We start from the raw sequence: 14,768 nt of genomic DNA, 5'->3' as shown, positions 1-14,768 counted from the left end.
GATGACGGTTTAACGCAATCAAATATCTCTGCTGATGTACTCGCTGCTTTACATGACATGCTTGTCCAGCCAGGTCGTGAGTTGTATACCACTGTCCTCTCTCCCAGATTAGAGCCTGGAACCACTTGGTAAGATAATTTTTAGTTGATTGATTAGAATTTTTAGGTTTGTTTGTGTTTAAAACCACTTGTGTTTGTGTTTGATTAGAATTTTGATTGGATTGATTAGCATTTTTAGGTTTGTTTTTGTTACCACTTGTGTTTGTGTTTGATTAGAATTTTTATAATTTTTACTTTCGATTTGTTTGTGTTTGAATGTTTGGTAAGGACAAGTCAAAACTTACCTGAAAGATTACAAAAGTATTTACAAACAAGTTTGATGGGCCATATTACAATTGGGGTTGTGTTTCTAATGAATGAAGAGAAAGATACTTCTTGAAATTCGCGGTAAACGTATACTACTTTCAATTTGACTTCTGTATTTATAGTTTTTTTTTGGTTTTATGATCACTAACACTAGTCTCCCTTCTTCTTTTGTAGAAAACACACACCTGGGATCCCTCACTAACCGGTGTAGTTCAAGAAAAGTTCTATACCATTTGTCAACGCTATATGAAAGACATGGTTTTCAAGGCAGCAGATCAGCGAGATCAAGCAAAACCGACTTGGATTGAGAGTACTCTTTGGAAAGAAATGTGTGACTATTGGGACACAAAAGAAGCCATGGCAAAGAGTGCAACCACTTCAGCAGCTCGAATGTTGACCGTAATGGTCTTGGTCCTCACAAGCATGTATCAGGGCCGAAGTCTTATCTCAGATGGTGAGTTACATCCTAACCTTTTCATTTTTTAATAAGTTACATCAGATGGTTCCTCACCTTTTCATTGTCTATCATTTCAGAAAGTGGAATTGGGAAGACCGCCAACTATTCCTGAAGTTTTCGTCAGGACTCATACAAAATAAGATGGTACTTTTGTCGATAAGAAAGTGCAAGCCGTTCATGAGGCATATAAGAAAAAAAGGGAAGCTAAGTTGGCTGCTCTGGATAATGACGATTCTTCTGATGGTACTTCATGTCGATCAGAGCTATCCTCTGTTTTAAAAAAATCGGCCTAGGCGGCCGTGGAATCGCCGATTCTACGCTAGGCAGCCCTGTGCCGCCGCGATTTCGACATAGTCGGCCAAAAATCGGGTTTCAAAAAAAAAAAATTGAAGGTTTTGAGGCTCTAACTATTTTTTTGATTGTAGATCTATCATATAAGAGCTAAAACTACAAAAATAACAAAGTAAAATGATGAATAATTGCTAAGAAAATGAAATCCCAGCTTAAATTAGGGTTTTCAGATCGATAGTGATGAGGATATTTTCGTCATTCTGTATTTATTGAAGAAAAATAGAAAAAAAACCCAAAATGTGATTTGTACGGCTCGAACCTGAGAGCTATGGAATTTCGGTCCGTCTCGGAACCACTGCACCACGAACGAATCTTACTAATATGCTACAATATATATATATATATTATAGATGTATATAAATAAAACCCCTAAAACTAGTACCCGATTAATCCCCGATTTAAATCCGATTTTCCGATTAATCGCTAGGCCCTCCCTCACCGCCCGACTAACGTCTAGCGATTTTTAAAACAGGGAAGCTATCTAAAGAGGAGGATGATGAGCTCTTTCTTCAGGTAATTTGCTTCTTTCTAATAAGCTATTAAATTTTTCATTGTTAAGTAATTATGTTAATTTTTTCTCTCTGTTATGTTTATGCAGTTTACTTTCATAAGCGATAGAGGAACATATTTTGGAGTTGGAAGCCTAGGGAGTTATATCAATGAGAAGTGGAAGTTCCCTGGAAGCTCTTCTTCTTTCACAAGCCTGCAACAACAGTTTGAAGAAGCTAACCGCAAAATAGAGCAACAAGCAGAGCGTGACGCAGAGGCTTCACGGGTTGCAGCTGAAGCTTTACGGGTTGCAGCTGAGCAACAAGCAGAGATCAAACACTTGGTGAGCTTCCTCAAGACTGACCCAAGCTTTGTCGTCTTCCTCAAGTCTCAAACCAATGCCCTGACCCTGCTGATGTTCAAATTTAGGTTCCTTCACTATCCCTCCTTCCCTCATGACCTTAAAAACTTTTTTAATGGTTGTACTTGTACTTTTGAACTTGGTGTGATTTGTTGGATGTTTTCTAGAACTTATGTATGTTAAAAAACATTATAAATCGATAATAAAAATAATTCAATTTAACCAGATTTAAAAAAATATTATAAATCAATAATTAAACTGTCGTAAAACAGCCACCAAAACGTACACAAATCAGTAACCAAAACAGTCGCAAATGAGTAACCAAAACAGTCGCTCAGGTGTTGCAATTCAGTCGCAACTTTTAGCGACTGTTTGGCGAGGGAACAACGACCAATATTATCAGTCGCCAATTAGTAGCTCATTAACGACTCTTTAGCGACTGATTATTTTAACGACACTCTGTTTAGCGACTATGTACGTCAGTTGTCAATCAGTCGTTACTAAGTAGATTGCGACTGTTTAGTGACTGTTTTTGTAGTCGGTAATCCCATGTGTTCTTGTAGTGATATCGCAGTAAATAAGTTTGGTGAAATAATTGTAATATAATGCTATTAAGTACTCTTTTTCTTCACTAGGGAACACGACTACACGAGTCAGTCTTGGAGCAGCTACTTCACTATGGAATGATTTCTGAATACCAACTCAATTTCCAAAACAGTCAATATGCATGGTGTTAATTCTTACACATTTCTTACAGTCAATCATCTAACAATGCATTTACCATGGACCATGGTCCGAAGTATTATGCTTAAAAGTGTACTGGTACGAGTTCCTTTGGTCTGTAATAATATATACCAGTTCATACATTTAATGAATAGTGAATTAATTTCCTACGATCCAACTTTAGTTTAGTATGTAGCATACAGACCAACCAGACAAGATCTTAGTGTTTTAGATTTTTTTGTGTTATGTATATTCTCCGTCTATGATCTTAGTGAAAGTGTTTTATCAGAAATTACATTTATTTAGTTCGTATACAGGATATCTTTAACACATAATGGTAAGATTATTCATCCCTCAGATTTTTAATTACAAAAGTGAAGAATGAATTAAACACGGCAAAATTAGTCTTTAAAACTAATGTATATGTTATCACATTAAATAAGTTTCTTTAGTATTTGTAAATTGTAATAATGCTTTATGAAATACTGACTGGTTGTCTGTGCTAAGCGCCGAAGTTTTATTCTCTATTTATTTTTATTTTATTTGTTATTTAATTTTTGTTGTTATTTTGTCTTTTGGTTTTATATTTGTGATTCATTGGTTTGGTTGTTATTTTTTTTTTAAGTTGGGTAGTTTTGTAATATTAATTATAATATAATTGAAAATTTTAAAATAGTTATTGCATCTGTATTCAACGTCATTGATGCTGCACATGATGGTTGATTGAACAACCGTCAAAGTAACATAATAGAGTTGTATTTTTGTTACCCTGACTCTATGTAATGATTGTTTGTCTTTTTTTTAGCATTGATCGGTCTTTGTTTTGCTTTGTTTCCAGCCCAACTTATCTAACCAGAGTTTTCCTTCCACAATATTGCCTCTGCATAACATTACAATTTTGTAAAGGAAAATACTACTGTTGTTCGTAAATATTCCAATCCTGAATCTCTGTTGTTTTTATGAAAATATTCTTGAATTCGTTTGATGTAGTGTGTCTCCACATTTTGACTTGCGAGGTATTACTCCATGAATGTCTTTGTCTCTATTTATTGTTGATAATAGATTCATACTTTGTGGCCTTAAGTTGATATTCTTGTATACTCAATTGTCTCGGGCTGCCTTTGTGATAGAGAGCGGAAGCTTAATAACGGACGAGAACACTAGATCTCCAGGAGAACTCGGATTCACGAACGGATCTTGCTTAGAACGTCGTAACTTAACGAAGAAGCAATAAGGATAGGGCTAAAATCGGGAACGATATCGACGTGGTTTTGCAAGTCCTCCTTGCAGGGCTTGAATGCAAGCTTTTAAGGTTGAGAGTTCTCCTCTCTAGGCTTTTGACAAAGCTCTCTTGAAAATCTTTTATTCGATAATCAATAATTAACTCTTTACAAAACAATCTCACGTCTCTTTAAATAAGAAACCTAAAACAAAACCCTAACCTAAAGAACTAAGTAAACCGACAACTAATATTCAAAGCCCATACTTAAGCCCATTTATACCACAAAAAGAACTGAGGATTTTGTTAATGGAGCTCCTCCCACTCCCACTAATAGACCTCACCAAATACTCGATAACCTTCTCTCACTCTCTCAGACCTTATATGTAGATATAGACTTAAGAAAATAACCTAAACCAACCATGGTTAACTCTCACAACAAACCATGGTTAAGTTAAACTTAAGTAAATATTATTATGCATTTTAACTGCTTCTATCAATACCCTTCCCTTTGAAAATAACCTTGTCCTCAAGGTTGAGATGAGAAAACTGCTTAGCCAATCTCTTTTTTGAGCTTCCACGGACATTCAAAATCTGGCAGCGCTTCCCACTTCACCAACAACTCTTCATGCTCTGTTCTCAGATTGTCTCTGATTCTTGATTCACTTGATCTCAAGAAGTCAATTCCCGCCCTTTGAATATCAAGTGGCGTCAGAAGTTTCTTCACAGAATGTCCCTTACTTCGAAACTTGCATCCCATAACCATTCCAAATTCATTTATTGATACATCCATGTTCAGCAGTAGAAGTCTCTCTTGATATTCTTCCTTGTGATTGTTCTTAAAACTCTCCAGGTTAAGAAACCTTTCTTTCTTATTATGTTTCTCTCTGAAGATCCAGAAAAAAAATGACCAAATATAGTCTTCAAGTCCTTTATAGTCCTGTCCAGCTTCTTGGTTACTTGCTCTCCGTCTCTCCTAGACACATAATTCTTTACTTTTCCCACATGCGACATAATCATATTCATCATCCAGTTTTTTTAACCAACTGACTTAGCCTTTCCAGACATTCCAACGCTCCAAACAATATGTTGTATAAGTAGAAATGCGTGTAGATGATGGGAACTATTCAGCAAAGCATCCTCTTTTTGAAGGCTACTACATACTAGGTATACATCTCCAGCAAAATCATATATGCTTGTAACTCTTAACAGAAACATCATATCACACACATAGTTTCTGTTCTTCACCTCCTTTGTTTTCTTCGTCCTCCTGTGATTGATCTCTGTTGATTTAGGAGGTTTCCTCCTTCCCTTCAATCTGAAAATCTGGTCAACAATCACTCTCATTTTTTGAAAAGGTGAGAACGCCTCTACCTTCTTCTTGTGCTTCTGTCCAAACCTGTGTCTCCTGCTGCTAGTCCCAAACATCTTCTCATTGGCTGTTTCGACTCCCATTATCATCACATCACTGACCACTTGTTGACTCTGGTTGTTCCAATCTCTACTCAGCAGCCTACATTACGCACTAGATAACAATTTACTTTGTTCCCAAAATGCGACCTCTTTTTCTTCACATTAATTTTCCACAGTAGAAGCATATCAAGCACAACGCAACAACACTTCAATCTTTCACAACCTTTCAATCTCCTCAATATTTGAATTTTGAAATCGTTCTTCATGGGAGACTGAAATCTGAGTTGGTCAGTGCTTCCTGGTTTGAACTTGCACCTCCTAAACTTTCCATTCATCCTATTTTTCCTTCTTAGCATTCTTCGACCTTTCCATAGCCTCTCAAGAACCATTAGATGGTCGTTTTTACTCACTTTGGTTCTTGGGCTCGCTGCTTCTGTCTTCGTTTTACCTCTGGTGTTCTTCTTTCGCATTTGAACTGGCTTCTTCTTCTTTTTCTGTCTCTTTTTCTTGATCATTTCCTCGAACACTTGGTGGCCGTCTAGAGACATTGTGATATCTGTCTTCTTTGGCTCAACATATTGTACCTTAAGGCTCAGCTTTCCCTCAAACACTTGTGGCGAATAGAAGTTCATGTGTTCGTCTTTCTTCTTTGTCGACAGCTTCGCAAAATCTGTATCTTCTTTGGTTTGAAACCACCTTCAGATCCATCAATCTTTGAAAGTGCTTTCCATCTCTTCTTTTTTTCTTCTTCGAGTTCACTATTCTTCCTAGAGGCATTTGATCGAACACTTGGCAGACAGGTTCACTATTCTCAATATCTGACATTTTTTGCACACTTGTTTGTTCTTTTTGGAAGAGATTATCCAATGATACAAACACATCTTCTTCTTCTGCTACACTTTGACAAACCACCACTTCTGCTGCTGCAGTCTCATCCTCTTGTTTATCACTCAGATTCTTCATTTTTGAGTGATCTTCAAGCTGATCTGTAGCTTTGTTTTCTGATTGTTCCCTGCGTAACTGCTTCAACTCAAGAAAAGCTTGCTTGATTTCTGATACTAGACTGAGACATTCTAGAATTTCGTTGTTCCCAAACCTCCACAACAATCCAGCTTTAATCTCTGTCCAACTTGTGAAATGATTCATGGAATTTTGAGACTCAAACCAGAATCGAGCCTCACCTTCCGTAAAACCATACGCAAAAGAAACCTTCTTTTTTTCATAGAATCCTTGAGCATTGAAATATTCTTCGACCTCTGAAATCCACCTCTCAGGATCTTCATCGCCAAAGAAGACCGGAACCTCCACAACGTTGTCACCAAATCCCATTGGATGGAACGACTTTGATACCAATTTGATACGATTTGCTTATAGAAAAGGATTTGATAGATTATAGAACTGGAATTACAAAAGGAACAGAGGGTTTTGTTAATGGAGCTCCTCCCACTCCCCTTAAAAGACCTCACCAAGTACTCGATAACCCTCTCTCACTCTCTCAGACCTTATATATAGACATAGACTTAAGAAAATAACCTAAACCAACCATGGTTAACTCTCACAACAAACCATAGTTAAGTTAAACTTAAGTAAATATTATTATGCATTTTCACTGCTTCTATCAATAACTTCTGCTTAAGTTTATCCCAGATTTAATAGGGTTTTTGCCATCTCTCTTGCGTGTGGTCTTCACTTGCTGCCACCATGATGCGGCTTGTGCACGAAAGTTTTTAACAACAAGCGAAACAAATCGTTCATCTGAAATGCTTTGAAATTCAAAAATTTCTTCAACATCCAAAAGCCAATCTAGTAATAAATTACTAGAAAATCCACCATGGAACTCGGGAATATCCAACTTAAAATCCATTGTAAGGAAATCAAACCACCAGGAACGTGATGAATCAGATACCAACTGATAGAGAGCGGAAGCTTAATAGCGGACGAGAACACTAGATCTCCAGGAGAACTCGGATTCACCAACGGATCTTGCTTAGAACGTCGTAACTTGACGAAGAAGCAATAAGGATAGGACCGAAATCGGGAACAATATCGACGTGGTTTTGCAAGTCCTCATTGCAGGGCTTGAACACAAGCTCTTAGGATTGAGAGTCCTCCACTCTAGGCTTTTGACAAAGCTCTCTTGAAACTCTTTTATTCGATAATCAATAATTAACTCTTTACAAAACAGTCTCACGTCTCTTTAAATAGGAAACCTAAAACAAAACCGTAACCTAATGAACTAAGTAAACCGACAACTAATATTCAAAGCCCATTGTATCATGATTCTCTAACGTGATGAACACCGGAGACGCGTGGGTCTCGAAGATGCGCTTCATCACTTTGCAAGTTGTGGTGATGCTTCCAATATATGTCTTACGTTTTTGCGGGAAACGCGAGCAACTCATGCCATTATATCTCCGAGGATTTCATTTGGGAGTTCTTCTAGGGTGTATGGTTTTACTTGGTACATTTTTATATGTTTCTTTTGAATTGTTTTGGTCATAATTTTTCATGTATTTTATATAGTGTTGACATGCATTGGAGTTACGTTTTGGTATTATGGCTTATTTGTTGGTTTGTCTTTATTGTTGGTTAACTATGTGTTTTATATTGAGGTTTTATGTAGTATTGCCGTTACCTCTCTTACTCATTATTTTATCATATCATTGTCTGAGTAATTGTGTTTAGTGGCGTTTTTGTATATTATCCGTTGTGTGAATAATTTTGTTGTGTGACTTGATCTCAAAAAAAATTTAAATTCTGTTTTAAGTTTGTTATAAACTTGTTGGTCTATACTTTTAAAATTTAAGACATATACTGTATTGAAGTTGTTGATGGTCTCCGAATTAATCCTTTGCTCTATTTTTTTGTTCTAAATACTATTAATTATTATAATGTATTAAAATGAAGTTGTTTTCAGAGAAAAATGTTTTTTTAGGTAAATTTTTTTTAGTGTCTTAATGAAACCACCTTTAATTTGTATAACAGATTACAATAACCTAAATGTTTTTGTTGACAATTTTTTTGTCTTTATTCATGGATCCAGATGTTGTTGTTAATATTGTGGGCCTTTTTAATATATTAGTCTCAGAGTTGAAGGATTATTTGTGGTTTTTTTTTTGTCAAAATTAGAAATTAGAAATAAGAAGTAAAACATTTGGGTTTAATATGGGCCTTTCAAGTGTTAAAAACAAATAAATTAGAAACTGCTTAGTGGATAAATGTTTTAGAATAGGCTCAAAAAATTAAAGAATGAGTTGTTGATGTAGCAGCAGGAGGAGTGAGGAAAGGTAACTTTATATATATAGATTATGAAATAGAATGTAATGTGTGTATATTCCAATAAGCGAAGTGAAGTACTTATACATACAATGTTCTCTTCACGTGATAAGACTAAATCCTAGTAAATCTAGGCTTTATAGGCTATTACCCCCTCTCACGTTGATGGTACGTAATCGGTAACACCCAACAAGGACAAAAGCTTTTCAAATATTGGTCGAGGAAGAGCTTTATTAAGTATATCAGCAACCTGGTCTTTAGTAGAAATATGCTCTGTAGTAATAAGTTTAGCAAGAACAGCATCACAAACTTGATGACAATCGGATTCGATGTGTTTTGTACGCTCATGGAAGACAGGATTAGCCGCAATATGGATTGCCGCCTGGCTATCGCAATATAGAGTGACAGGAGCGGTGTGAGCAACACCAAGATCTTTGAGAAGAGCTTTTAACCACTTGATTTCCTTAAGAGTGTGCGCCATTGCTCGATACTCAGCTTCAACGGAACAACTTGAGACAGTCTTTTGTTTCTTTGTTTTCCAGGAAATAGGAGAGTCACCTAAATAAGTGACATTAGCCGAGAGAGAATGACGACTGAGAGGACATGCATTATAGTCAAAGTCACAGTGGACCGAAAAATGTAGGACACTATCAGACCGAAGTAAGATTCCTTGAGCGGGCGATCCTTTGAGATAACTAAAAGACGAAGTGCAGCCTCCCAATGAGCCACAGTTGGTTGCTTCATAAATTCAGAAAGAATATGAAGGGGATAACATAGATCAGGACGAGTGATTGCAAGGTAGATTAAACGGCCAATCAGACGACGATACTGCTCAGGACTATCAAAAGCGAGACCTTTGTCGGTGGTGAGTTTGTGATTAAGCTCAATAGAAACAACGGAAGGCTAACAACCAAGTATATTTGCTTCTTTAAGAATATCCAATGCATAATTACGTTGAGAAAGACAAAATCCAGCCGGACCACATGAAACTTCAAAGCCAAGAAAATATTTGAGCTTACCAAAATCCTTCATGTGAAAACAAGTATGAAGTTGTTCTTTGAAGTTAGCAATGGACAGAAGATCATTCCCAACAACAATGAAGTCATCAACATAAACAAGTACATGAATGATTGAGACACCATGCTTGAGAGTGAAGAGAGTGTAATCAGCATAAATCTGTGACAACCCGTCCCGCGGACTCCACTAGCCCACCGCTAGCCGCCCCAACGGACCCCAAGCTGGCCCTGCAGGGCATCGATCCTAACCCCTCACCGTGGAATGGAACTATTCATCCAAATCCACAGATCAATTGGTGACAACTTTTCCTGTGGGAAGGTTGTTAAAGGGTGGGGACTAGGGTTCGAGGAGCGCCTGGCGCACCAATAACCTACTGGTGGATTTAGATGAATAGTTCCATTCCACGGTGAGGGGTTAGGATCAATGCCCTGCAAGGCCAGCTTGGGGTTCATTGGGGCGGCTAGCGGTGGGCTAGTGGGGTCCGCAGGATGGGTTGTCACAAAATCTGAGGAAAACAAAACTCACGAAGAGCATTAGACAACTTAGCAAACCAGCATCGTGGAGCTTGTTTGAGACCGTATAAATATTTTTGTAGACGAAAAACCTTAGTTGGATCAGAAGATTTAAAACCAGGTGGCAACTTCATATACACTTCCTCCTCAAGATCGCCATGAAGAAAAGCATTGTGAACATCCATTTGGTCACCTCCCAGTCCTTTACAGCAGCACAACTAGCAAAGATCTAACGGTTGTCATCTTCGCAACCGGAGCAAACGTTTCTTTGAAATCAGTACCTTCTTTCTGGTGATTGTCCAAAGCAACCAAACGAGCTTTGTGTCGCTCAAGTGTGCCATCAGAATTAAACTTCAGTTTGTAAACCCATTTGCTATTAATTGCCTTCTTACCAGGAGGCAGATCGGTGATATCCCATGGCCTCCAGCGCGTCAATTTCCTTGGACATAGCATCACACCATTCTTTAATAAGAATAACATCTTTAAAATGCTTCGGTTTCGTGCTATCGAGAATAGCAGCCATAAAAGCAATATGATTGGCAGAAAAACCAACGTTAGTCAAATAATTAGAGATAGGATATAGAATTTTACCAGAAACCAAATCTGAGGATGTTGAAGTAGGAGAAGAAACGTGGGAAGAGTATACAGCATTAGCAGCAGACTTCTTCTTTTCGACAGAACATGTGATAAAATCCTTTAGGAGGACAGATTTCTTCTTTTCACGATGTCCTTTGCCCAACAACTCAGGCAGACCTAGAGACGAAGAAGAGGCAGACTCGTTTAGTGGTAGTGGCCGATCGACCGATGTAGAGGAAGGACCATTCGATCGAGTGCTGAATACCGTCGTAGGAGTACGAACAATTGAGTCGTCAGAGGGATCGGTCGATCGCAGAGGGATAGAATCAGATGCAGAGGGATTGGTTGATTGTGGGTGGAAATCGATCGATCGAGACATCGCAGGAATAATAGTATTGGGTTCTCATGCAGAGAGATCGGTCGATCCATTGTTCCGATCGGTTGATCCACTGCTTGGATCGGTTGATCCACTGCTTGGATCGGTTGATCCACTGCTTGGATCGGTTGATCCACTTTTTAGATCGGTTGATCTACTTCTCAGATCGAGCGATCCAGAATTTTCAACAACAACGGCATCGGGAATCGACGTAAGAGCTGGAGATGGAGATGAAGGAGTAGAAGACAGGGTAGTAGAGCAAACAGGAGATGGGATGGGTAAGAACCAATCATCATTCTCAAGTACATGAGAAATAGATGAAGCAAAGGGAGTGGGTGTAACAAGAGTGGAGTAGGGAAAGATATCTTCTTGGAATCGAACATCTCAGCTTGCAAAAATCTTTCCAGTTTCAAGATCACAAACACACCAGGCTTTCTTACCATGAGGATAGCCGAGGAAAACACATCTCCGACTGCGAGTAGTAAACTTATCGTTGTTACGAGGATGAATAAGAACATAACATAGGCAGACAAAGGTCTGAAGCATGTCATATGATGGTCTTTTACCAAAGAGAACATCATATGGAGATTTTCCCTGCAAAATAGAGGAAGGTGTTCGGTTAATGAGATGGGTAGCAGTGAGGATACTTTGCCCCTAGAACTTGACAGGAAGGCTCCCCTGGAATAGAATCGCACGAGCAACATTTAAGATGTGGCAAAGTTTGCGTTAAACACGACCGTTTTGCTGCAGACTATCAACACACGAGGTTTGATGTAGAATAGCGTGTTCTTAAAAGTAAGAAGTGAGACACATAAGCTCAGTACCATTGTCACTTTGAATGACCTTTTCTGGTTTACCAAACTAATGTGCCGACATTGCACAAAATTGCGTATAAGATGCAGGACTTCAGATTTAGCGGTCATGAGATAAGTCCACACTGACCGTGAAAAATCATCAACTAGTGTAAGAAAGTAGACAGCACCAGTTGTAGTTGGAGTACGATAAGGATCCCAAACATCGCAATGTATTAAAGAAAAACATTCCATTGTTTTATTATTGCAAATAGGAAATACTTCACGAGTATGTTTAGCTTGAAAACAATTATCACAACTCTCAATCTGAATAAAATGAACTGAAGATGGATGACATTCTGGTAAAAAATGCAAAGCACTAGTAGAAGGGTGACCTAGCCAACGATGCCACAATGCTCCAGAAACTGGTGATGCCGAGGAAGCCTTGTTAACACGAGCAGCCAGAACACCGGTAAAATAGTACACACCCTCATTTTCTTCTTCCGCCCCAATCAAAGTCCTCGAAAAATGGTCAATTAAAACCCGTTTATTTAAGCAATTTGGAGACAGAGATCAAAGTGCAATCAAAATCGGGAACATATAACATGTTATTCAGCTTATACGATGAACTTAGAGGAAGTGTGCCACATTTAGTAGCCCGGGAAGCTGTGCCATTGGGTTTTGTAACAGGAGAAGGAATAATGTCAAAGACATCGATCAAAATAGTACAATCTCCTGTCATATGATAGGAAGCACCAATATCAAGAATCACATTAGTGAGACAGGTTTTACCAGAAAAACGTTCAGAGGAAGTGTTAGGACATTGAGCTTGCAAGAGAGAGATGAGATGAGATATCTAATCATTGCCATCCGTAGAAAGACTAGTAGTAGAGACGTGAGCGGTGTTGACACGACCACGTCCATGGGACAAACCATGGCCCCCTCCTCGAATGGTATTTCCACCACGATAAGAGCCACACCCACGCAAAGAAGGTTGATTGTCTTGGCGATTTTGCTCACCAATCAGGATATCCATGAATCAAAAAACATTTGTTGACTTCATGACTTTTTCAATGGCAGTGAGTACATAGTAGAGTAGAATGGTCGCGTGAACGCGATGTAGTTGGAAGTGTAACACGAGGTGATACACTTGATTGAACCGAAAAACCAATTGCATCTGTCTTCACAAGATCCTTAGAGCGAGATGCATTGAGGTTATGTTCCTCACGAATCACACAGGAGTAGACTTGGTAGAGATCCGATAATAGAAGAACGAATGGAGCTAAAACAATCATCGAGGCTGAGAAGAAACTTGTGCACATGATCATCCTCACGTTCTTTTTCGATGTCCACGGCAGCCTCACAACAACTTGTACGATCAGTATTGTAGTTCTGTAGTTCTTCCCAAAGTGTAGTTAGACGTCCGTAGTAAGTAAGTACAGGTTGTGTGTCTTGAGTACAAGCAGCAATCTCATCCTTTAAAAGGGTCTTATGCACACTGTTTCCTACGGAGAAGCGTTGACGAAGACTCTCCCAATGCTTTGATGCGTCAGAGACAAAGAAAACAGTAGGGCGGATTGGCGGAACGATGGAGGTACAAATCCAACCGACGATCATAGAGTTTACAGCAAGCCACAACCCTAACTCTGGATCCGCAGACGGCTTAGGGATGGAACCATCAAGGAAACCAAGCTTTTGTTTAGCTTAGATAGAGTTGCGGAATTCCATTGCCCATTCAGCATAATTATTCTCCTTTAGAACAATAGAGGAGATCAAAACCCCGGGATTATCAGATGCGTTGAGTAGGTAAGGAGAAGTCGTCAAGGTGGTGGATGCGGCAGGGCCGGTAAGCAAAGCAGGAGGCTGTTGTCCCGACATTGTTGTGTAGTAGTAGTAGTAAGGGTAGAAGAATAGTTAATTAGTGTTTGTAGAACAAGAAGAGCAGCGGTGTTGCAAAGAACAACTACGCTGCAATGGTGGTGTAGAGAAAAAAATTAGCTCACTGAACTTTATGGTCTGATACCATGAAATATTTTGAAATAGAATGTAATATGTATATATTCTAAAAAAAAGAGAGAAGTATTATACATATAAGATTACTTTTATGTGATAAAACTAAATCATAGTAAATCTAAACGTTATAGAATATTTACATATTTCTAGGCTATTACTTTACGTACACATCTCCCACGGATTCTCCGAAGTGATAATTTCACATATTAATCACATATGACGCAATCATATATGACGTAATAACGTAAATACAATTAATTGACTTTTCCACCACCTATAGTTGTCATATTGTATACATATAGTATTATTTTTTTATGAAATTTAGTTTTATAATATATTTATGAAATATGTTTTGGTATTAGAAAAATTGATTGCCAACTATTATAGCTATACTAGGAGATATCCCGTGCTTTACATTTTAAAAATAATTTATAATATAATAATAAAAAAAATTGTTTTAATTTTTAAAAAAGTTACTTTGTTTGAGATCAAATTTATTTTTAATTGTTCTATAAATCTATTAGTTTATTTGAATACTAATTATTTTAGAATATTATAGTATTTTACTTTTGACTTATTATTACAGTTTTATATTGTTTGTTTGTTGTCTTTGCATCATTATTTTGTGAAATATAAAATAGTAATTTTAATATTATAATTGTGAGTAAATTAAAATTATTAATTTATCATCTATATAAATTTAGTTTTACCAACCCGCCAATGTGGAAATTAAAACACACATTTGTTTTGTCAACCATTGGGCCACAACTGGCTGGCCCATTAGGCAAATTCCTACATTCGTAGGAAGCGGGACTCGATCCTTGGTGGG

At 37.8% G+C, this 14,768-nt stretch overlaps 1 protein-coding gene across 1 annotated transcript; it reads right to left on the bottom strand.

The window, feature by feature from the left end:
• Nucleotides 1-13,150: 13,150 nt before the first annotated feature.
• Nucleotides 13,151-13,543, bottom strand: LOC147934832 (uncharacterized). The gene has a single exon (XM_087472819.1). The coding sequence runs from the start codon at nucleotides 13,541-13,543 to the stop codon at nucleotides 13,151-13,153; it is 393 nt and encodes a 130-aa protein (XP_087328945.1).
• Nucleotides 13,544-14,768: the final 1,225 nt, after the last annotated feature.

Source organism: Camelina sativa, chromosome 11 (genome assembly GCF_030686135.1).
Source record: "Camelina sativa cultivar CO46 ecotype springtype chromosome 11, ASM3068613v1".
NCBI lineage: Eukaryota > Viridiplantae > Streptophyta > Magnoliopsida > Brassicales > Brassicaceae > Camelina > Camelina sativa.
The sequence above is the reverse complement of the archived record's forward strand: the minus strand, read 5'-3'. Positions and strand labels throughout refer to the sequence as shown.